Raw genomic sequence first — 22,545 nt, 5'->3', positions numbered from 1 at the left:
AAGTAATAAGGGATTTCCTCAGTCCCTGTCGCTGGGAGTTTCCTCCTCTTCAACTCGCTTTACGCCATCGGAGAAATGTCCTCTTTAATCATTACCGGCGTCGACATTTCGCGCTGCCGCTGGTCCTCTTCCCACGTCCTTGACCCAGGTATTCAAGCTGGCAGTGTCACGATTACCTCCCTCCCCGCGTGTGTTATCCGTGGCATAGATTCAACTTCCTCGGTTTTTTTGTGTTTCATTCGCATTTTTCCCCTACTGCTGGTCGACGATGGCTAAGGTCTTTGAAAAAGAGAATGTTTCTATCGCGAAAGATCGAGCGTAATCCATCCGAATGTTAAGGTTTTACTAAAAGTTGCATGCGAGGGATTTTGTGATTCATTTCTTTATTTTCTTTGCCGTTTATCTTTCGGTAACGTCAACAGTTTTGATTTTCACCTAGTACTTTTCTTTCGCAGTTTTCTTTATCCACGGAATACTAAGTGACTGTAGGTATAATTGCACAACATCGTCAACTTTATAATTTAAATTCTTAACTTGTGAATAATAAAAATAATTATCTTTCCGTAAGTAATTTGTTTTCGTAATTATGGACCGTCAACAGTTAAGCTTTTTTCTGTCTCGTGTTTTATGTAGATTTCGCACCTTTCCTTTGTCCTCACGATGGATATCGTGTATGTATCATAGGCGAATGGATTGACGGTTGCCTTATTCCTGTTGAATATTTTTGTGAATATTATTTCTCGTGGAAACGCAATTAAAATATATGTATAATGATGCATCGAATTTATTATAGATATTTGGTGAACCTTAATGCACAACCACTATATTACGATTAGTTTTCGGATTTCTACCGCGTCTCATCGTGGTGATGGCGACTTATGTCCTCCTACGCGATAAGTATATTCGAGCCTGGCTGAAGTGAAATAATGATCTGTGGAGGCCTACAGCATTTAACCAGAAATTTCGCCGTCACCATGGTGAGAACGGAAAAAAAACGCGGAAACCAATGCAGGAGTTCACTGCAGCACCGAAAAAAACCGTCGTCAGAGATTAATGGAGATTTTGAATTAATATATCTCGAATGTTAAAATGACTTTTACTGAATTGTTCGTACACTATTAGGTATTTACTATTGATATTTCGATATTTGGTGGTATAAACAGTGCCTGCAGTGTTGAAATTCCATGGTTTGATTCCCGGTCTTCTTTCCCCCGCGTCATTAGTATTGGTGATCGGTTATTATTAATTGTTATCTACTTCCCTTCAGAGTCTATTTTCAGGCGTATGTAAATAACTATAAAAAGCTATAGTATTTCGCACATCAATATATATGAGCTCACTTATTTTTAATGTACATAGAGTGGATAAAATTGATTCTTCGAATTTGCGACTTTACCGAGGCGGTATTTGCCTTGCATATTCCGACTGAATCCGTTAAACCTGCAAGATGTCACCGCTCGCACGTCATGTGATCCCCCATTCTCCCTCACCCACCTTTCTCCGGGAAGTGAGATATGGAAATCTTGATCGGGGATTCAATTTCTCTTTCATATTCAGAGGTTTGGAGGTTTCGCTGCTGAGTGGCGCGCGGGGCGAGAATTTCAGGAGCGCGGTCTCCCGCGCCTTCCCCTGGCACAGCGAGCGGCGTTCCTCTCTCGCCTATCGTATGTCGCACGCATTCATCTTCCACAATTAACCTCATCTCTCGTCTTCATCTTCGCATTCCTTCGTCCCTCTCGAGTCGACAGGCAGCGCCGGGAAGCACTTTCGCCTTCCCCCTTCACGTCCTACTCAATCTACTCAAAGCGAGCCAGGGCTTCGGGTTCTAACTTCATCTCGCGTGCGCCACCGCCTTGTTTCTCTCATATGGGGTGTCGGCAAACAGTTTGTCCTCCGAGAGTGAGCCGTAATAAAGTACGTGTTTGCCCGTTCGTTCTTCATTAGGGAACGTGGGCAAATGTGTGGCACATCTCTTCGCGGTTGCGAATTTGCCTACTTATGATTCGATGGGTGCGGTAAAAAATTACTGCATAACCAAAAAACGTCCATTGATATATGCTGTCTATGTAATCTCAAGTGGGCCACCGTATTCTATGTTAAACCCAAGAGAGTCGCTGTTAAAATATACCGTTTCACAAAAAATAGACTCAACTTTTACCGGTGTCCACATATACTAGAGTACCATCAGTACATTCGAAAACGAATGATATGGATGTCCCTTCTTTCATGAAAATGGAATGAATTCATTAATTCCAATCTGTCCTCTGCAAATCTGAAATGCTGTCGCGATAACAGCCGTGAGACCCTTATAATAATTTGGCGTGCACTGGTACCGTTCTTCACCGTCGCCTAGGTAAGGGTTTCATATGCAGTCTGTACCTTGCCATGAATTTCCAACCGATAGCTCAGGTTCGCTTGCTTGCCTTGGACTCTTGTTTTTTGTTAACCTTGGTTTCTGGTCATGCATTAATTTTTGCGTATAATTTGGTACTCATTGTTTTATTTAATTTTATAGTAATTTCGTAAGTAAACCATGATACGAAGAAGAAACAACGTTATAGGCCAGATCTTGAGACATGATGGCCCGTTGAAGACAATCGTCGAGGGACGAGTAGATGGTAGCAGTTGACGCCAGGCGAATTTACCGATGCTTATTTTAACCTATGCTTCGATACTCGTCATTTTATTTTATAGTAATTTCGTAAGTGCACCTTGATAAGAAGACGGAACAACCGTATAGGCCTTATCTTGAGACATGATGGCCTGATGACGACAATGAGGGAAGAGTAGATGGCAAGAACGGAAAAGGAAGACCTCGAACAAAGTACATGGAACAGGTAAAGAAGGACGTGAAAGAGAAGAAATGCATAGTTGTGAAGAGATTAGCTGATGGGAGAATTGAGTGGAGAGCTTCATCAAACCAATCGTAGGATTGTTGACCTGTGATGTTGATAAGTAATTTCGTATGAATATCGGCATAATCACCAGTCAATGAGCCTAAATGATTTTCTCCAGCCGTCGAAATGCGTAAACGTTATGGTATTTAATAAGCCAATGCCAAATCCGTGATGAAGTCGTGTTTGTCATTTAGCAAACCCAGTGGTCCATCTATCCTAGCAGCTTACAAAATATTTTAATATAAGACCGAATTTCCAAAACAAAAGAAGTAATGTAATCCTTCATCGGGTAGCAAATTTAATGTGACTAAAGGTAATAACGTTAACATAAAATATCTCCACTGTAACCCTCGAACGGCGATGCTTCTTTAATCGATTTTGTCAGGAAATTTGGAGCCAGCTTCGATTATCAAATGCTTGATTTCTTAATATAAATAGATCTAATGTCATTTATATTTTACTATTTAGAAATTTAAACTATGATAAGCCACCCCTTTTGCTGTCATTACAATTACAGCAGAAACTTAGCTAATTTTTTGTAGTATGGGGTCAATAGAATTTTCTGGTTTAAATCAAATGAACAGTTAGTAGCAATAGTTATCAAATTTTTTATTTTAATTATCGCGATGAGATATTAATGTTTTGCAACAAAAGGAAATCCCTTATTGTACGATGTGTAACGATGTATTAACAGTTCGAAGTTATAAAATTTTCTGTTGCATCGCGGAAGCTGTATCAAAACCTATGAAACTGTTTTTCTGTGAATGGAGATATGCGGAGAATGTCGCCAAAGGAGTGTTCCAATATCATAATTTGCTTAGTCGTTTCAAGTTAGTGTATTCCCACAGGATCCTAGCGTATTCAAGGAAACCTTTTCGCTGTCCTATTTTTTGTTGTAGTAGATAAGCGGGAGTTTTCGTGTTTTCTTTTCGCTGTTAGATGACAGAAATATTGCATCCGTTAGGTGGAACGCCCTCAGCCTGATAACCAATTTAACAGCTGTGACATTCCCGTCATCAAAAAGCAATACACGAAAGAGAAAATCCGCTGAGACCTGGATAAATCAAAATTGAATTACCAAAAATGCTGTCTTTGGCAGGCTCGTTCATGTTGGTTTTTTTTTCTCCCATATTTTATTTCTTAATTTCACTTCAATTTCCTTCATTTGAGGGATTCCTACTTTTCTCAGGAAAAACTCAAGTCATGTTTGTTTTTTTTACTTCATACGCCTTTCCGTATTTATGTGACGTTATAGCATTGCATGGATTGTTTGATGGAATTATTTTTCCGTAAAATAAGGGGGCAGTAGAGCGATGCAGACGGAGGCAATACGACTTTTGGCTCTGTAAGTTGTGGATTAAAGTTGAAGTGTTGTTGGAAAATTCTGAAGAATGCACTCTGAATTCCGCGCTTAATTAATCTGTCCTAATGAGATGCGTCTGTTCTCGGGAGCAATAAAACTTTTTAATCGGAAATCTATCTACGAATCCCTTGCCTTTCATATGAATGCTTCTGAATACAAAGGTTTTCACTCATGCCTGGAAATGTCGTGCGAAATGAGTATACAATTCGATGGGGTTGACTTTGGATCAGGAATAACTTTTCGGTCAAATACAAATTAGAAAGGACCTTTAAACTTAACTGCTAACTTGATAAATTTCTGGGTCTCTCAAATCTTAATAATGTCGATAAAAACACGTACACTTTGTATGAATTGATACCACTTTGAACAAGAAGGACGTATTTTTACTCCTTTTCATAATTTTTGTATTAATCACTATTAGGTTTTTCTCTGTAGAAGGAGTCATTACTCCCGGGTAAATTTTTAAGTATTTAAAAAAGTTTTAATGGCTGAATCTCAACTTCTTCTCGTCAAATTAAGTCAATCGTTGATGTTATACATTTTTCGAAGATTAGCACGAAATTTTGGTCTTCCGGGTGATTTGAAAATTTACCAATATTATTCGACTTATCAAAAAGTATAAGTCAAAAATAGGTTTGTTTCACTTCACTTTTCATGTCCCTATCAAATAAGATCTTATTTGTTTCCAGTTTGAGGGTGATGAAGATATTAGGTTTCTCCTATGGGTTTTCTCATATAGTATGCATATCTCTAAATCTGTGCTCCTCCTTATGAACTTTGATTGCTTTTCATACTTTTTGCCACCATTTTATCGTAAAAATATTTCAGCATTCTTTGATTTTGCAGTCTTCCATTCTTTTTATATGACTTTTCGAATAGCCTGTTTGGCTTTTTCAATGTGAAGGTTTTCTCCTTATGTGAAAGTTGATTCCTTATATCCCGTAACTTTCTTCAAAAGAGCGATAACTTCTTTCTCAATCTAATTTTTCGAACTCCTTAGGAAAGTAATGATTGAAGACTTGGAGCAAATATTTCAGTAAAATCTGCGACTTATATTTGGTTAATAGCTTCAAACTCTGGGTTGATTTGCATTCATTTCATGTATTAATGCACAGTTTTAAGAAGTGACGTAATGATGATAAGACGGCAATAAAGTGGAATTTAAAATGTAATTCAAGATTTCAGGTTATGTATGAAGAATGGTGTGTAGTCGATACATCTTTGCACTTGAAAAATAATGGGTGATTTCCTCTAAAAATATTTATTTTCTCCACCAGTTTGGATTGCGACAGCATCTCTAATGGTCATCCACTAATGATGATGTAATAATCAAAACCAGTAGTTTATTAGTATTTTGCTGGCGAAACTTTGTAATTTACCTGCCTTAAAATATACATTATATTTTATTCGTTTCTTCAGGGATTGACTTAAAGTCGTGTGGTTTTTTTAGACGTCTGCCTTGTAGAGACGAATATTAATTTTATTTTTTCATGTATAATTATACAAGAAATATTTCGATGACGTCATAGATTATTTAAAACTTTGGAGTTTTAGCCTGTTTTTACTGTTAAGTAATGCACTTAATTACAACCTTTTGGAATCAATGACGTAAGAAGTAGGCAGTCGTAATGTCCTCGAAAGGCGAGATTGATGACTCTCCCGAGAATATGCTACTCCTAATTACGTAAAGTGGTAAATCATCCTTCGTCAAGGAAAGCACTGTAGCATTACTTGCGGATCATTTTGCAATTATATTGTTTCTTGTCTGGAGCAAGGTTGCTAATGGTAATATGGATCGCAAGATTGGAATCAGCTGTTTTATATGGAAATAAAATCATGTTCATGATCCAGTGATTTTTTTTCGTTTGACTAATGATCCTTAGGCATTTTGGATAAAAATGGTTGTATTTTCGATCAAAAGGAAACCTTAAAATCGTTTTTTGATATCAGACAGATCTGAAGTAGATTAACCCGTAATGGTTGGTTAATAATTTATCTATCATTTTCTTGACCCATGGGGAAAAAAATGCGTCGCCATAAAGGCTCAATATAAATTTTGAGTGATAATTTGTGATATTTATCATCTCTTTGTATGGCACTAGACTCAGAAACTTGAAGTTACATTTGAAAAAATACATTTGGCCCCACGAAATAAATTTTCGCTTGTTGTTTGAGCGCACTATGTTTTTTCCTGGTCCTTTTTTAGCTATTTTTCTCATAAATAAAATATGCTTGAACGCTATTATCCGGGTAATGATCAAAAATATATAAATAAATGTAATTCAAGGCAGTGTCTAGTACGTATACTAAGGTGTTTTTGTATATATTGAGGATATATAAAAATAGTACAAAGTTTTACAGTGAATTTGTAAACCTTCCGTGAAGTGAAGACTAGAAGTATTTGAAGTTGCATAATGTTATTGATATTTACTAGCCAGTTACCCCATTGGAAATTTATATTGTTATTAATTTAGACTGCGAAAAAATCTATTTGGGCTCATTTTTGTCAGTCGCGTTACGCCGTCATTTTTGGGAAAAAATTTCATCTCATAGCTGGAATGTATAGATAGAACAGTGATTTAGTTTGACCCAGCTTGCGGTCTAGAGTTATGATTTTGTGCTATGCGTGAGCTCTGTTTCGTGTTGTAAACTTTGAGTAAGTTTGTGCGTGGCTTGAACTAAGCCGACTGCTGCTTATTACCCCAGCATGTGAGTTATACGCCCTCGCCCCTTCTCCAAGACCTTGATTTTGCTCGATCTTGCTAGCCTTAACTGCTTTTTGAGGCGAGGGTCAAAGTGATGCTGTCAGTTCTGGATTTCATCAGGCATCTTCTCGTGGTTTGCCGCCTTGACTTGATGAAACGACTCGCGAGCTTTGATTAACCCGCGTGCTGAGCTGGAGGGGTGGAATAATTATCACTCGATGTAGAAATTTGCATGACAGATAGGCGAAAGGTTCGGTGTAATCTGCCGGTTGGGTTCATGTGGAAGATGCTGCACAAATATTAGTTCTCACTGCTGGATTCTCGTGTTTCTTGACTATTTCTCTCCTCTCTTGTGCATATGATTTCTCTCTTCAACCCATTCATAAATGTTGTTCTCTGCCCATCGCTATCGCGTTCGAAGTGACGTTCTTCTCTCTATGAAGAAGTTCAAGTTAAAGCGTGTGAGAGAAGCAAATCTCGGTCTGCTTGCTATCTGCGTAGTGGTCTCTGCTCTTACTTAGTGGGGGTCTGATCTCCTCGCAAAAGAGTTCCCTACCTAACCATTTCCTTGGGACTCTCCGTACCTCCCTAACATGTTGTAAGTCATGTGTTACCTTTATCTGGTCGGTTAAGCTACCTCGATCCCTGGTTATGCTAAGCATATCTGTAACATTTTGAAGTTTTGACAACGAAGGGATATGTTATTATGACCGTGAATTGTCCCTTGAAGGTATTAATTATCCTTTGGCCGTAAACCACAAGTGAGAGCTCTGAAAAAAATTACAAGGAAGCAGCGGACAGCAAATGATTAGGAATAAACTTATTTTTTTAAATTCTCTGAGTCACATCCACCGGCTTGAGTCACATCTACTCCAATTATAATTCCCTCGTATTGGCTGATAAATACGGAACGATCTATGTGCTCTGGTTTATTTCCTACATGATTAACCGTACGTATTAAGCTGTTATTGAGGGCCTGTGGCAGACGCTATGTTCGCCTCATTCAATCTGATTATATTGCGAAGGTAATAGCATTTTATAGGTGCATAAATGACCTTGTTGCTTGGTATTTTATGCTAATTTGGCTTATCCTCGTCATACCTTGGTCACTGAAGGTTTAAATGAATTCGTAGTAGAGCGTAAGAGCGAGAAATGTATGAAATTGATTGCAAATTGATTAACTTTTTCCGCGATAATTGTGTACTTTTTTGGTAAAAGCATCGTAGGGACGCGACCTTACCCCTTGTGAATTACCTTCGTGTGCCTTCGGTGATATTGATGTAATATTTCGGCCATTAAAAATTTTAAAAATGCATTTGCTGTTACTGATTGGTTAAAAGGGCATATACATGGTTTTCGCCGATACCTTTTGGAATTCATTACGTCAAATAGCTAAATTCTTTGTAATTATATTTTACTACTCCTAGCTCTTTTGGTTAGACCCTCGATAATAGAAATGAGGCGACAAACTCATTTGTTAGAAAACAGCTTTAGAATTTCAACATAATGAAAGCACTCGTCAATAGGGTGGTTTCCTATTATTTTTTTATTGCTTAAATCGAAAGATTATTACTCCTGGAGTACGTATTTCACGCTTTTAGATTTTTAAATGACAACATCTATTTTTCGCGATTAAATGAAAAGTGAAAATTTTCAAGCGCGCGAAAACGCGACGCTTAAGTATGAATGCCGGGAAATATCCCCGTACGTCGTATTTCTGGTTCCCCCTCCCGCCCGGTGAGGTGACCTTGAGGCGAGGCTTAGCGCTGATACGTCGCAGGATGCTAGCGGATAGCTGAGTACCTTGCTGGATGGTAGCGCTTGGCTTAAAAAAGGTTTATTAATACCTTATCAAACGAAAAAAACTTTCCGAACTTAGCCAGTTTTAATAGGTGATTATTAAGACATGTTTCCCTGAGCTCTGTGCCTCATGCATGCATTGGTAACCTCAGACGATGTATAACTCCTATCCTCTCGTGTAGAAACTAGGTCCCTGTGACGTCATGCGGAGTGGAATCGCATGGGCGCCAATCTGGCCTTTTTCAAATGAGGATAAAATTTGACCCTTGCCATTCGTCTAAACCGGTATTTCAAAAACCAAATAATTTGTGTATTATGAATACACTAATGATGGGTAACGAATCGCAATCAATGCCTTTCGTTTTCTTTGATAAAGGAAACTACCCTATTGCCACATTTCTTTATTTCTACCGACCCAGATTTCGGCACATGATGCCATTTACAAGCTATCTTGCATATTGAAAGTGGTATTTTGTGCCGAAACCCGGGTCGGTAGAAATAAAAAAGTTTAGAAAGAGTTAAGTGCTTTCACTATGTTAAATATCAAAGATATCCACCGAATTACGCCAGAAACTGTATCTTCTTCTAGAATTTTACCCTGTATTATTATTAATTTTTTACCTTATTTGTTGAAAACTGTGATAGCCTTCAGGTTAATGTTAATAAATTGCCACCCCCTTTGATATTTTTATCTTTCGATTAATTATCTGACGGAAGAAGAAGTTCTCTCTCTCTCTCGGAGACTAACATGCGCCACGTCGGAGTCTATCAATGTTCAACCGCCCGTGAAGTGTGGGGATCCCGATTCCGGGCCGTGTTTTACAATAAGCGGCAAACATTCGTGCCCTTTTCCCGTCATCCATCACATGAAGTTCTCGACGAGCGCTCGTAGTAGTTACCTAAACAGATACGGCTTCTTTTCCTTCTCCTCCCGCGTCTCCGCTTATCTCGAAGGCAAGTAAGAGGGCTCTCTCTCCTCGGGAAAATTAATGACTGGCGCGAGGCTGAGGAAAGTGACATGAATCCATTTGCCCCCGAAGTGATTGCCTGGTACCACTCCGCAATGTGTGTGCAACCGGGAAAATGGAGCGGCCTTCGCCGAATCCGGAGCAAGTGTTGCTTGCGCCCTCGCCGGCTGCTCTCTCATAATCGTGTCGTCCCATAAGGTGCGGTATCATGACTTATTATTTCAGCTCCGAGCGGCCTCCTTGCATGGCCCTTCTCAGCGTTGAAATACAGTCTTGAAACGACGTCAATGTGAGCAGTTATCCATTGAATGATAGTTTCGCGAACGGTGTGGACAATTTTTGGAAGAGGGTGACGCAATGCGTCTCTTGGGAATGGAAATAGTTTCGTAGATTTCTCCATCCTTAAGGTTTTCGCCACGTTGTTTGTCATAGGTTGACTACAGTTTCGCCCGGATTCCACCAGGAGTCTTCAGATCGAAGTGACCTATGACAAACAACTCGGTGGAAACTCGGAAGATGGAGAAATCCACGAATTAAGAACGCCACGGAAGACTACGACACAGCAAAGGGAACTAGTTATTTGTCGCAGGTGAATTGCAGTTTAATCTGCTGGTGTGGTTCCTGGATGAAATGAGGAGGATGCTTGAATGTGTAGACGAATTGTCATTGGAAGTCGAAGGGATACTAAAGACCAAGATACAGGGAAAGATTGTGAAGTAATAGTTAAGGAAAGGCCAAAGAACACCCTCTATCATAGACCTTGAATGTAAGTGGACTGAGCATCACTTAATGGAAGTGGAAGAGAGATGGGTCACTTGCTAGGTGGAAGATCTCAATGATACTGTGAGCAGAAGGCAATTTGAATGGTGCTAGCGGAAAATTTTCCGCGTGAAAAATCGAAGTGATAGCGCAGAACTCGATTTACTACGTTTGCGATCCCCACAGATGTATGATAAAGCTGCGCTGCGGTTCAAGGGTTTGTGCCCAGGAAAGTGTCTTTCAGGAAACTATTCAAATTAAAAAAAGTGTTTATGGTGAGGTGTGGTAACATTGTGTATCGAAGTAAAGAGAGAATCAGAGAATCGAGTCACTAGAGTGTGAAGACAGATTGGCTGGTTGGATCAATTTGAATCTGCCTAAAGTAGTAGATTATAATTCAGAAATATTATTTAATTAATATCAGTAAACGTTTACATAGGTCCACACCTGAAGCTCTTTAATGTAGCTCTATTATTTTACGACACGACTCACAAACCAAGTATATAATTGGGCGTACATACGTAGTTTTAAACGTTTTGTGTTGAGGTTAGCTCCTGCAAAAGATACACAGTGGAATAGCTAGTCTAGCCTTATCGTGACACGTATTTTTTCATGGGGTTAGCGCCTGACCTTAAAGTGTGCTACTATTCGTAATCGATGCAGTTTTTAGGGTAATTCGAGTAATGGTTTGTTGCTTAAAACTTTCCCTCTTATCTTATTTTCATGTGGACTCATTTGAAATTAATCATTGTCTGGTTTACATATCCGGCTTATATGACATCTCCCTTTTCTTTGTTGCTACTTATATTTTTTTGCGAAGATATATTATGCAATGTATTCCACGTTTTTTGTTGATAGAGGAAAAACTATTATCACATTACCCAAAGTGATAGATATATCTAATTCTCGTAAATCCGAAATTGCTGGCTTAGTTTTTTTTTCTCGTTATCGCTATAAACTGGCTAGAATACTGGCATGTTTTAGGCTAAATTTCAACAGTTTACTCTATTATCGTAGTGTGGGATAATTTCACTAAACTATAATGATCGTTCACCCTGTTGGCGGCTGTTCCCTCGCTTTGTCGAGGAATAGCAGTTAGTAACTGTGAGATTTGTGTTATTTAGAGCGCTGTTACTGGCCCTCAGTCCGGGGAGAACTCCGGTAATGGTTTTATTTTTCAGCTGAGCCCTAATCCCATCTAGAGTTCTATTTGGGGGCGTAAGTGGCGTATTACTCCGTCCGGCGAATGAGACGTCAGCCTGTGCATTTCTTTCGATGACATTGTATTTAAATCCAATGATCAGTGCTAAACGTTGTGCGGAACTCCCCTGGCGGACGTAGGGTTTATATGAAAATGTGGAGAAGTTATTAATGTAGGCAATAACCCATTCTTAATCACTAGTTTAACCGTGTTTCATTTAACCTGAAAAATAAATGTTATTATTAATATAATCGCTAAATTGCCTTTCAATATTCCTTTTATTTACAAGTTTGTTGATGACTTATATTTAGCACTTCCCAATGATATCCAAGAAGACACTATTTTAAATTATTTCAATATTTTTCACCCTAAATTACAATTTACAATAGAATATGAAAAAAATAATACCCTACCATTTCTTGATGTGCTAACTATAAGAAATCACGATGGATCGATTCATATAGATTGGTGGAAGAAACCACACAAATCGGACAGATTTCTAAATTTTCGATCACATCACCCTCTTAAACATAAAATAAATGTAGCAATTGCAATAAAATTTAGAGCTCTAAATTTGAGCGATGAAATATTTCACAAAAAAAACTTAAAATAATCGATGATATTCTGAAAAAAAACTTATACATTCTATACTTCACACAAACAACGCTATATATTCACGTACTCAAAATTCACCATGTAAAAAAGATTCATGATACATCAAATACGTACAACATCCCCATACCGTGAGATCATCTATATTAGTCAATTATCTGAACAAATTACGAAGGTATTCAATAAAATAAATTATAAAATTGCACACAAAAATCATAACACTCTAAACAAGCTTCAAACGTGCACAAAAATAAAATCAGAAACCCCTAAAAATCTGAAAAGTAATATAATATGCAAAATTTCATGCCTCGATTGTAACACTTGCTATATAGGACAAACATCACAATATTTAAAAAATAGGATTTCACAACACAAGTCATCAGTAAAATATATTGTGGTATAACATTGTGTGCTCTTGTTATCCATAGCATATGCAAATGGCCATGCTTTTGATTTTGACAACGCCGAAATTTTAAATCATGAGGTTAATTTGAGAAAAAGACTTTTCAGAGAAATGGTTCACATAGGTATCTAAATCAATTAACAGTTGTAATAAAAAACAGACATTGAAAATCTTAGCAAAATTTATTTTTATTTAATTAATCAAAATTAATGGTAATTATAGGTTTGGTAATAGCTTAGTAACGTAATATCAATAAATATGTGCAAAGCTAAGGTATGTCAAAGTTTTCTGTGTATTCTGTTCTTAATAATAAAATTTTTTTAACTACATTATTGTAAAAAAAACTCAATCGTAACATTTATTTATGTAAAACATTTATTTATGTATACAATATTTTATATCATTGTATTTTATATTGTTCTCATGTTTTCATTCATAGCCCTAATGATAGTTTAAAATAAACTGAAACGTTGGCTAGCAACTTTTTTGCATCATATACATTTGACCTATACTCCAAAAACTAATTTACCATTATTAATATGTGCATCAGAGTACAGTTCAGAGAGTTTTGGGACGAATCCCTATGTGCATATTTATTGTTTCATGCATACTAATAGGGTAGTTTCCTTCATCAAATAAAACGAAGTGCATTGATTGCGATTCGTTACCCACCATTACTGTATTCATAATATACAAATTATTTCGTTTTAGAAATACCGGTTTTGACGAATGGCAATGGTCCATTTTTATCCTCATTTGAAAAGGGCCAGATTGGCGCCCATGCGATGCCACTCCACGTGACGCCACAGGGGCCTAGGGGAATAGCTTGTGGAGAAGACGAGAAGATAGGAGATATACATCGTCTGAGGTTACCAATGCATGCATGAGGCGCAGAGCTCAGGGAAACATGTCTTAATAATCACTTATTAAAACTGGCTAAGGTCGGAAAGTTTTCTTCATTTGATAAGGTATTAATAATCCTTATTTATGCCAAGCGCTACCAGCCAGCAGGGTACTCAGCTACCCGCTAATAGCCTGCGTCGTATCAGCGCTCAACTCGCCTCAAGGTCACCTCACAGGGCGGCAGCGGGAACCAGAAATACGTCACACGGAGAGATTTCCCGGCATTCATACTTACGCGTCGCGTTTTCGCGCGCTTGAAATTTTTCACTTTTCATTTAATCGCGAAAAATAGATATCGTCATTTATAAATCTAAAAGCGTGAAATACGTACTCCAGGAGTAATAATCTTTCGATTTAGGCAATAAAAAAATAATAGGAAACCACCCTATTTCTGGTGCTACGCAGCCTTCGTCTAAGTATCAAAGTATGGCCTTTTTTCGACGACGATTTCCGTAAGGGTAGTACTCTGTATCTTTATTTACACAATCGTTTGCGTGATAACGATTGCACGTTCCAAAAACGTTTTATCTGTTATACGAATGCCTGAATTATGGTTCGGGAAATGTAACTTGTTTATATTCCAATAAGATAAGTGTTTAATGTCGTACTCTTATATGCATGTACGCCGCTTAAAACAGCTTTGACGACAATTAATGACCCAACGACAACTTTATCGTGCTGAATCCTGAAGGGAACTTCTGACGCTATGGGAATAAACGAGTATTTAAAACAGAAGGCATGTCAGTGTGCATTCATTTTATCAAATTCAATAAATTTTATATGTATCGCCAACTTCAAATCAACCTTACTCTCCGCATTCTCGATAAGCGAGTTCTCCTGGCCTTATCTTCAATGACAAAAATGACCTCAATTGGCGGTCGCTTGCCAAATAATCAACTAGCCGTCAAGAAAATGCCAAACAACGAGCCTGTGGATAAATCGTACCAGTTAAATCTGGTAACCACTCGGTTTTGCGAGAAACGCATATTATGTCTTTTTGTCCGACGTAGACATTTCGAAGTTAATACAGTGAGGGATAGCTTGTGGAGAAGACGTGAAGCGTAGACTGTCGTAAAGTTGGCTCTAACTTTCGACTCCATGACGGACGCAAATTGATCCTAAGAGCAACTAAGTGAAAGAACGATCTGTAATGTGACGCAGACGAGATAAAAATGATTTGTTTATGCAAGTATTTTTTTAAATCCGAAATACCTTAAAAAAAACTTTCGAAAATTTTCATCCATGGCCACTCTAATGCTTTACTTACGTAGAGAAGTAGCAAATTTAACGACTAGTAAATTTGGATGTTAGTTCTCCATGGCATTTTGTGCATATCACTTACGATTTAGGGGAACGAGAAAGGATTATTTTAGTCGCTGGACAGCCGTAAAGTATCAACGAAAATATTGTCAATAAGGACTCTGCAGGAAGTTTAAAGTGATTATTTTTCTGTGCTCTTAAGTTTTAAACATGTTTATCTTTATATTTATGTTGATAGAGAATCAGACCATATTTCCGATCTTGTACGCAAACTGATATGTTCCTTTTTGCCCTTAACTGTTGAGACAGGTGGACCCAACATCTACCCTGACCACTAGCGTCCGACATTTTTACATTTTCACATGAGGAGACAGTCCGTGACATGGTTTTCCGCGAGTTGGTTCGTGTTGCGCATGTGCTTCGCGGCGACTCGTGAGACATGAGACACTAGCGATCCAGAGAGTTTGTTTGAACCGTTCGTGATCATTTTGAAGGAGAAAAACTGTATTCGAGAACCATACTCTACCGTTAGAGATTTTAAAGCGCTTTAAGCAGCGTGAGTCGTCCTAGATCGCATTTTTTTTTGCTCGGAATAATCTCGTGCGGTTCAAACACAATCCCCCTTAGGAAAGCTTTTCATTATTCCTCTTGAAGAAGTTATGATGTTGGGACCAATATCCTATCCAATATTCCTTATATACAATAGAAGTTTCTACAATAGAAGTACTTATATATACAATAGAAGTTTCTCCAGTCGGCCACTAAATGTGCTTTCACGAACCGTGCATTTAAATGGATTTAGAAAAGTCGTCACTCAATACGCTGACGACGGAGCGAGCGGAATTTAATTGGGAAATACTCAATAATTGAGGCTGTTAATCAAAATTTTTATTCGTGAATTTATCCCATTCATTAATCTCTCAATGCAATTCCTCGCTTACTTTGTTTCAAATATTGAGAGTAATTGGATCGGTCTGGCCTCATCACCGCGCTACGGAAATTTTTGTAAACCGACTGATGTGATAGCATACATCAAGCTTCTACGGGACAAACTGGGACCCCCTCCACGTGTTCCCCTTGCTTCTGCCTTAGAAACGCATCTAATTTTTACATAATCGAAGGACAACCCGTGGAAGAAATGGGTAAAGTAACTAACCGAACTTCAGTCACGGAATAATCTCGAACGGTTCTAACCCAACATCCCAGTGAAAAATCCTCATTACTATTAGTTATGATGTTGCGACCAATATCCTGCCAATATTACAATAGAGCAGCGATTCCCAACCGGTGGTATGCGTACCCCTAAGGGGTACGCGACGAACCAGTCGGGGTACGCCGAAAATAATCGGTATGAATTGTGTCTCTTAACCAGGAAATATTTTTACGTATTACCTATATGGGGTATTTAAAACAAAGTTTCTATTTATACCATTATTTATTACTAAAATTTTCACCTACCAGTAGTGAAATTATGTTATAAAATGTGCCCGTTATATTTTTGGGGCAATAGAGGATTCTCCAGTTGGCAGAGGTCTCCACTAAATTCGTCTAAATTCTCCTTGAAAGATGTGCGCAGAGAAGTAACCGTGTAATTTCTTGTTTATTTTTCAGGTTTGATGAGGGCAGTTTGGCTGTGGACCCAAGGGGGAAGACATGAGGTAGCAGGAGTGAACCCTAGGTAGGGTCGGGGTGGGAGATAAGCGGCGAGGGAGGAGGAGGAGGAGACAGACGTCCGTAGCATGGGACGGGGCATGAAGAAGGCGGTGCTGTACCTGGCTCTCTTCGTTGTTGCTGTCATCATCATCCAACGGCTGGCGCTGCAGTGCGGGGAGCACAGCAAGCATCGTGGGGGGGAAGCGCACCCCCCTGGTGACCCTCACGTGAGTACCACTCTACTCACGCTTGTCTGCTTCGTTTCTCCCCGAAATTTTACTGCTAGGAATGTAGTTGATGTAGTGAATGGTGCCCTGGCTTCCCAAATCAGTGACCTTGGTTCAGATCCCAGTAGTGATGTAGATTTGTGCCAATGAAACCCAAACTCTACATTGGATCCTCTTATCACTTCTCTGCTAGGAATATAATTCGTTTAGGGAATGTCCCTGGCTTCCCAAATCAGGGACCTGTGTTCAGACTCCAGTGGTGATGTAAACTTGTACTGATTAAACCCAAACTCTGCTTTGGCTCAGCCTTTCAAGGGGTTCGGGTTTGTGTGGAAGATAGAGTGTTGGCCTCCCTTCCAGGGGGCCTGGGTTCAAATCCTGGCTATGGTAGAGAATTTTAAATCGCCTGAATGTTGCTTGAGTGGTTTGCAGAGGGCACTTCATGTATATCACTGCTTCCATTGGAAGAGACGTTAAGCTGTGGTCCACTTGGCACCATTCGTTAATAGCAGGCTAATGCGGACGCCGGGTTTCTCTCCACCCGTTCCTCCTCCCCTTCCCATATGGTGCAAATGACCTTACCTGTCGATCGCCGCCTCCAAAGATTATCCTATCTGCCTTTCGATTTGCTACTGATAACGAGATCCGTGTAATGTCTTTTTTGCTGACTTCCAATGTCAAGGGCCTGGGTTCTGTTCCCAATGACAATGGAGATTTTTCTGAGGAAACCCAATCTCTTGAGTACTGTGTGAAGGGTTTTTCTAAGTACAGTACATCATCTTTTGCTTGGGATGTGAAACATTTGTTTTCTTAATGCTTTCGCAAATAGCATTCAGAGAACAATCTCTTGTCTCTCTGAAGTTTTTCTTTCTGACCGTTTTATTGTGATTCACCTGACTTAGAGTAACTTTCAAGTAACTTAGAGTAGTAGAGCAGAGCCTTGTGGTGAAATAATCTCAAATTCTTTTATATATTTCGTTCACTATAGCTTGTAAAATTTATATATGCATTCCACTTAAATCGGTGAGTATGCCCAAAAATGATTCATAATTACTATTCATGTCAAGAAAATTGAGTCATTTTATAAATAATGTAATAGGTTTTGCTTTTGCATGAGGTACCAGAAATTATGTTTGTCAGTACTATATAAAGAGAATATTTTAGGTTTGTGTGTTTACAAGTTGAAGTTCCTTGGTGTGCAGCAAGGCACATATTCATATTTGCTTGCTGACAATGGCTTTCTGTGTCAGAGGAACTTAAATAACCTTTTTTTTCTTTATACTCACTACTATGTCATTTGGACAAAAGTGGGGAGACTGACACTATGAAATTTTTTTCTTGGAAAATTCTTTTTTTCCACTTCTTATTATTCTGGTCTGTTTTTTTCCAGAGATATCCATATCATCGTGGTATGCCCCTGATTTTCATTGGTGGAGTCCCTCGCTCCGGCACAACTCTGATGCGAGCAATGCTTGATGCTCATCCCGAGGTGCGATGTGGTCAGGAAACCAGGGTCATTCCACGCCTTCTCCAGATGCGCACCCATTGGCTTAAGTCACAGAAAGAGAGCCTCCGACTGGAAGAAGCCGGGCTGTCTAAGGAGGTAATATTACAGCTTTATTGCTAGTTGAATTACCAACCTTAATTTTTTGGGTAGATGACACCTTCCACAGCTTAGAGATACGATTTTATGTTAAGAACTTATTTACCTCTGAATTAAATAAGTTTTCTTTTTTATATATTTTTTTTAATAAGTTTTCTTTTACTGAAAATCAGTAGCTGATGACATTTTCTTATGTGTACTAGTGTGTTAATTCAACTCTATGGAGATACAGCTACTTTGATGTATCATATTTGAAATTCAATATGATTAACCATTGTGTGACTTATCTTTTTTGAAATTAAGGGGGACTCTCGCTTTGCTTGAATAGATTTTTTCTAAATGCTATGTTGATTTTGTTTATAGGTCTTAGATTCTGCTATTGCTGCTTTTTGCTTGGAGGTTATAGCGAGGCATGGCGAACCTGCTCCTCGTCTTTGTAACAAAGATCCTCTAACCTTGAAATCAGCTACATATCTTGCTGAACTTTTTCCAAATGCCAAGTTTGTGTTGATGGTCAGAGATGGACGTGCAACTGTGCATTCCATTATTAGTAGAAAGGTGAGTAATTAGCACCTCCTTATACTGAATCACCACACATATATACATCATGTGACAATACTCTCTGTAACCACTCATATATGCTGATATAGAGAGGCCTTTTTCAAATCCTTAGGTTGTAATTAATATCTTATTCCGAGACATAATATTTGTATCTTGCATTTTTGCTGAGAATCACATTAACTTGTGCAAAAACATTGCTATCTTTTACGTTCTTATAAATATTCTGCATGTGAGGAATGGGACTCAGGAAACCTATCTCAATATCTTCAAGATACAAATCACCCTCTTTTTGAGGTTTTGAGTATGATTCCCATCTCCTTGATGGAATTAATGTATCACACAAACTTTAGCTATGAATGATTTTTCATGAGCATATGAAATCTTGATGGAATATATTTATTAAGTTTATTGAAAATTATCTAGGCAAAAAATTGCCATGCTTGTAGAAATCTATTTTATTATTGACTTTCCTGTCTACCTTTGCATAAATGAGGAATTAACGGATTCCTCTTGGAAGTTAATGATTTCTCTTGACTTATTTGGTTCCTATGCAACATTATTTAATTCCTTTTTTACTCCTTTGCCTTATGCAAAAATGAAATAGTTATTTTCCTAGCATAAATATTCTAAAGTGTATGGTCTGTATGATGCCACTCAAACTACACTGATTACCTTACTGTTTTTGGCCTAACCATAATAACTAAGGCAGATTTTGATAAAAGTAAAAATCTTTTTCCTGAAATAATATGATACACTGTTTCTGTTATCGTGCTCAGGTGACAATCACTGGATTCGACCTGACCAGCTATCGTCAGTGTCTTACGAAGTGGAATGCTGCTGTTAGTGCAATGTATACTCAGTGCCAAGAAGTTGGCCCTGAAAGATGCCTTGTGGTGCACTATGAGCAACTAGTGCTTCATCCTCGACTGTCAATGGCATCAATCTTACAATTCCTGGATGTGCCATGGAACGAAACTGTACTCCACCATGAAAAGCTGATAAACAAACCTGGAGGGGTTTCTTTGTCAAGGTAAAGATTAAATTAATTTTCCAATGATCCAGTTAATGTATATTTAGTTGTGTAGTATGCCTATTATCTACCTTTACAAGGCATCCTTTCTGCAAAATGATGCAAGAGTACCAAGTTTCAAAGCTATTTGTGTCATCAAATTTTTTTTGACGAGGCCATAGGCCATTTCTAAAATTTTTGGGGCATTTTATATGGAAAGGAGGTTATTTTCTTGGAGAGTTTATTTGGAAGGGAGGCACGTCAGATAATATTTCCAAAACATTTCAGGAAGATTTGAACACCTTGACCCCCTCAATAGATTGATAAGGCCTTCGTTGCAGAATATTTTTATTAGTTTAGGAAATTAATGACTGGAATTTTGGGCAAGAAAGTAAGTGAAAAGCTATATGCAGGTCTAAAGGCCGTTTTACACAGGGCACGGAATTGCGTAGGTTAGAGCTGAATTAATTTCTAAAATGGCATGGAATTGCACGAATGCATGAATGAAATTAGAACAGGGGCTTTTTTGCCATCTCACGTCCATGTATTCTTGCATGTGCTCTAGCAATTCACCACTTTACATGGTGTAATTTTGACTGCGCCTTCGCACACTCGTCAGATTGTGCAAGTACGTGCCCCGTGTAAAATGGCCTTAACACAGAGTGTACACTTTGTTTTGCTGGTATATGGATCATGAAGAAAGAGTTTGCTAAGAGATTTCCAGTTTTTAAAATGTGATGACAGAAACAATTGAATGGCTCTGCAAAGGTTTGCTGGTGACTAGTCTCTAAATTTTTCTTAAAAATGAAGGTGATATGAACTGAATGTAGGATACAAGATGAAGAGCTTAGCGTAATTTATGGGCTAAGGTTGGGGTACAATAAAATTTTATCAGTTTACATTAATGTAGTGATATTTAAGAGGTGAGGAGATGCGGAAGATATAAACAGAGGGAAATGTCTCATTTAAGAAGAGAGGGCAAAAGTAGGTAAAGAGAGGCTGCGTGGATGGTATGAAGAGTGGTTGAGAAAGGAAACTAGGATTGTGGTTATGAGTTGTTTATTTATATATCTAACTTGCTTCTATATATAAAGAAATTCAATCAGTGGATCATCTTTAAAAACAATGGTGAATTTTTACATGCATTGCATTAATGAAAATAATTCATACTGGAAAAAAGTATGTTATGAATAGCTGTGCAAAGGGGACGATTTGTGAAGCATTTGTTAGATCAATTCTTGTCTTTTACAGAGTTCAAGAATTGACTTGTCCCAAATTTCAAGAATACCTTCTGTCTTGATGTTGTTAAATTATAGCATCAGTGATTGTTATTTATGCAATTTTTGACCTTTCTAGGGTGGAGCGTTCCACTGACCAAGTAATCCGCCCTGTGAATCTCGATGCATTAGCCAAATGGGTGGGTCACATTCCTGAGGACGTGGTTGCGGACATGCCCCACTTGGCTCCCATGCTATCGGTTCTTGGATACGATCCGAAGGCCAACCCTCCAGCATACGGTGCCCCTGATCCCATCGTTGCTGACAACACGAGAAGAATACGAAGGGATGAGGGTATGTGGAAAGGGAAGGTGCAGGACATCCTGGGCCAAGTCAACGGGACTGTGTCCGAAACAATATCGTCAAAGCAGAGTGAAAAAGTGGAAAGTGTGCGTGGGAAGGGATAGTGACATGAATTTTCATTCATCAAAGTTGTTTTTGTGGGTTGGGAGTGAATATTGTGAGCATGTTGGGTTGAAGAGTGAACAAGTTCTTTGTGACTGTATAGAGAACACCTCTTCATCCTATTCCCCATATGTTTTGGAACATCATGAGAAGCATGTATGAACATCATTGGATTTTAACAGCGTGTGTTGGGCAGGGATGACAAAAGTGTTTTGTTTTTCCTGTGGGTGCTTTTATGTATTTTAAAATTCATTTTGATGATTGCATCTTTCCTGTGGTAAAGAATTATTCTGAGCGCTAGACCAATTCCTGTGATTTATTTCACTGAAACGAGCAACTGTGCACAGGTAATTTTTTCCCAATGGTTTTTTAGGCTGGTGTGGATGTCAGTGATGTGCATAAGGAATTCTCTTGACTCAGGAAGGCCCTGGAACTCTCGGAAGTTTTTTTGTCTCACATTGAGCGATTGAATGATTTTTTTTCAGAAGCATGTATATAAATATACATATATGAATATGGACCAATAGCAGAGTTTACCAAAGAATCATTTTATGTGTTTTACTTTCTCCCCCACTCATTATTTTCTGGTCTAAACATATGCATTTCTTCTTTTTTTAATAAACAATTGTTTTCTGAGTGAACCTTTCGACTGTTTTTTCCTCAAGATTGGAAATGCCTCAAGCCTTAATTGTTGGCTTTTTCCTCAAAATGGTTGGGAGTATACATGGTGGAGAAAATTTGTGTCTGAAATCTTAACCCTGGATAGCTGATGCCAGTAGGAACCAAAATTATTCATCATATTTAGCTCGAAAATGCACCATGTTTAAATCACAGAGACTTTAAGCGAAGTGCTCCAATTGGCTATGAGCTTGCCCTGTTTCCGGGTGCCTTAGATACATCACAATCTCAGGGAGGCAGAGCATTTCAGGTCATAAGTTG

At 38.4% G+C, this 22,545-nt stretch overlaps 1 protein-coding gene across 3 annotated transcripts in view; it reads left to right on the top strand.

Moving 5' to 3' along the window:
• The window catches only part of LOC124159281 (protein-tyrosine sulfotransferase), a 463,126-nt gene extending 440,879 nt beyond the window's left edge, over positions 1-22,247 (top strand). For 2 of the 3 annotated variants that reach the window (XM_046534986.1, XM_046534985.1), the window contains 5 exons: positions 16,483-16,751; positions 18,142-18,354; positions 18,718-18,912; positions 19,692-19,945; positions 21,281-22,247. In XM_046534986.1, coding sequence (XP_046390942.1) covers positions 16,611-16,751; positions 18,142-18,354; positions 18,718-18,912; positions 19,692-19,945; positions 21,281-21,608 — 1,131 coding nt within the window. In that variant the 5' untranslated portion in view covers positions 16,483-16,610 and the 3' untranslated portion in view covers positions 21,609-22,247. Of the gene's footprint in view, positions 1-15,027; positions 15,049-16,482; positions 16,752-18,141; positions 18,355-18,717; positions 18,913-19,691; positions 19,946-21,280 lie in introns of those variants that run through there. The other variant, XM_046534987.1, reaches the window with a different exon arrangement.
• Positions 22,248-22,545: the final 298 nt, after the last annotated feature.

The sequence above is a fragment of the Ischnura elegans genome, chromosome 5 (genome assembly GCF_921293095.1).
Source record: "Ischnura elegans chromosome 5, ioIscEleg1.1, whole genome shotgun sequence".
Classification (NCBI taxonomy): domain Eukaryota; kingdom Metazoa; phylum Arthropoda; class Insecta; order Odonata; family Coenagrionidae; genus Ischnura; species Ischnura elegans.
The sequence above is the reverse complement of the archived record's forward strand: the minus strand, read 5'-3'. Positions and strand labels throughout refer to the sequence as shown.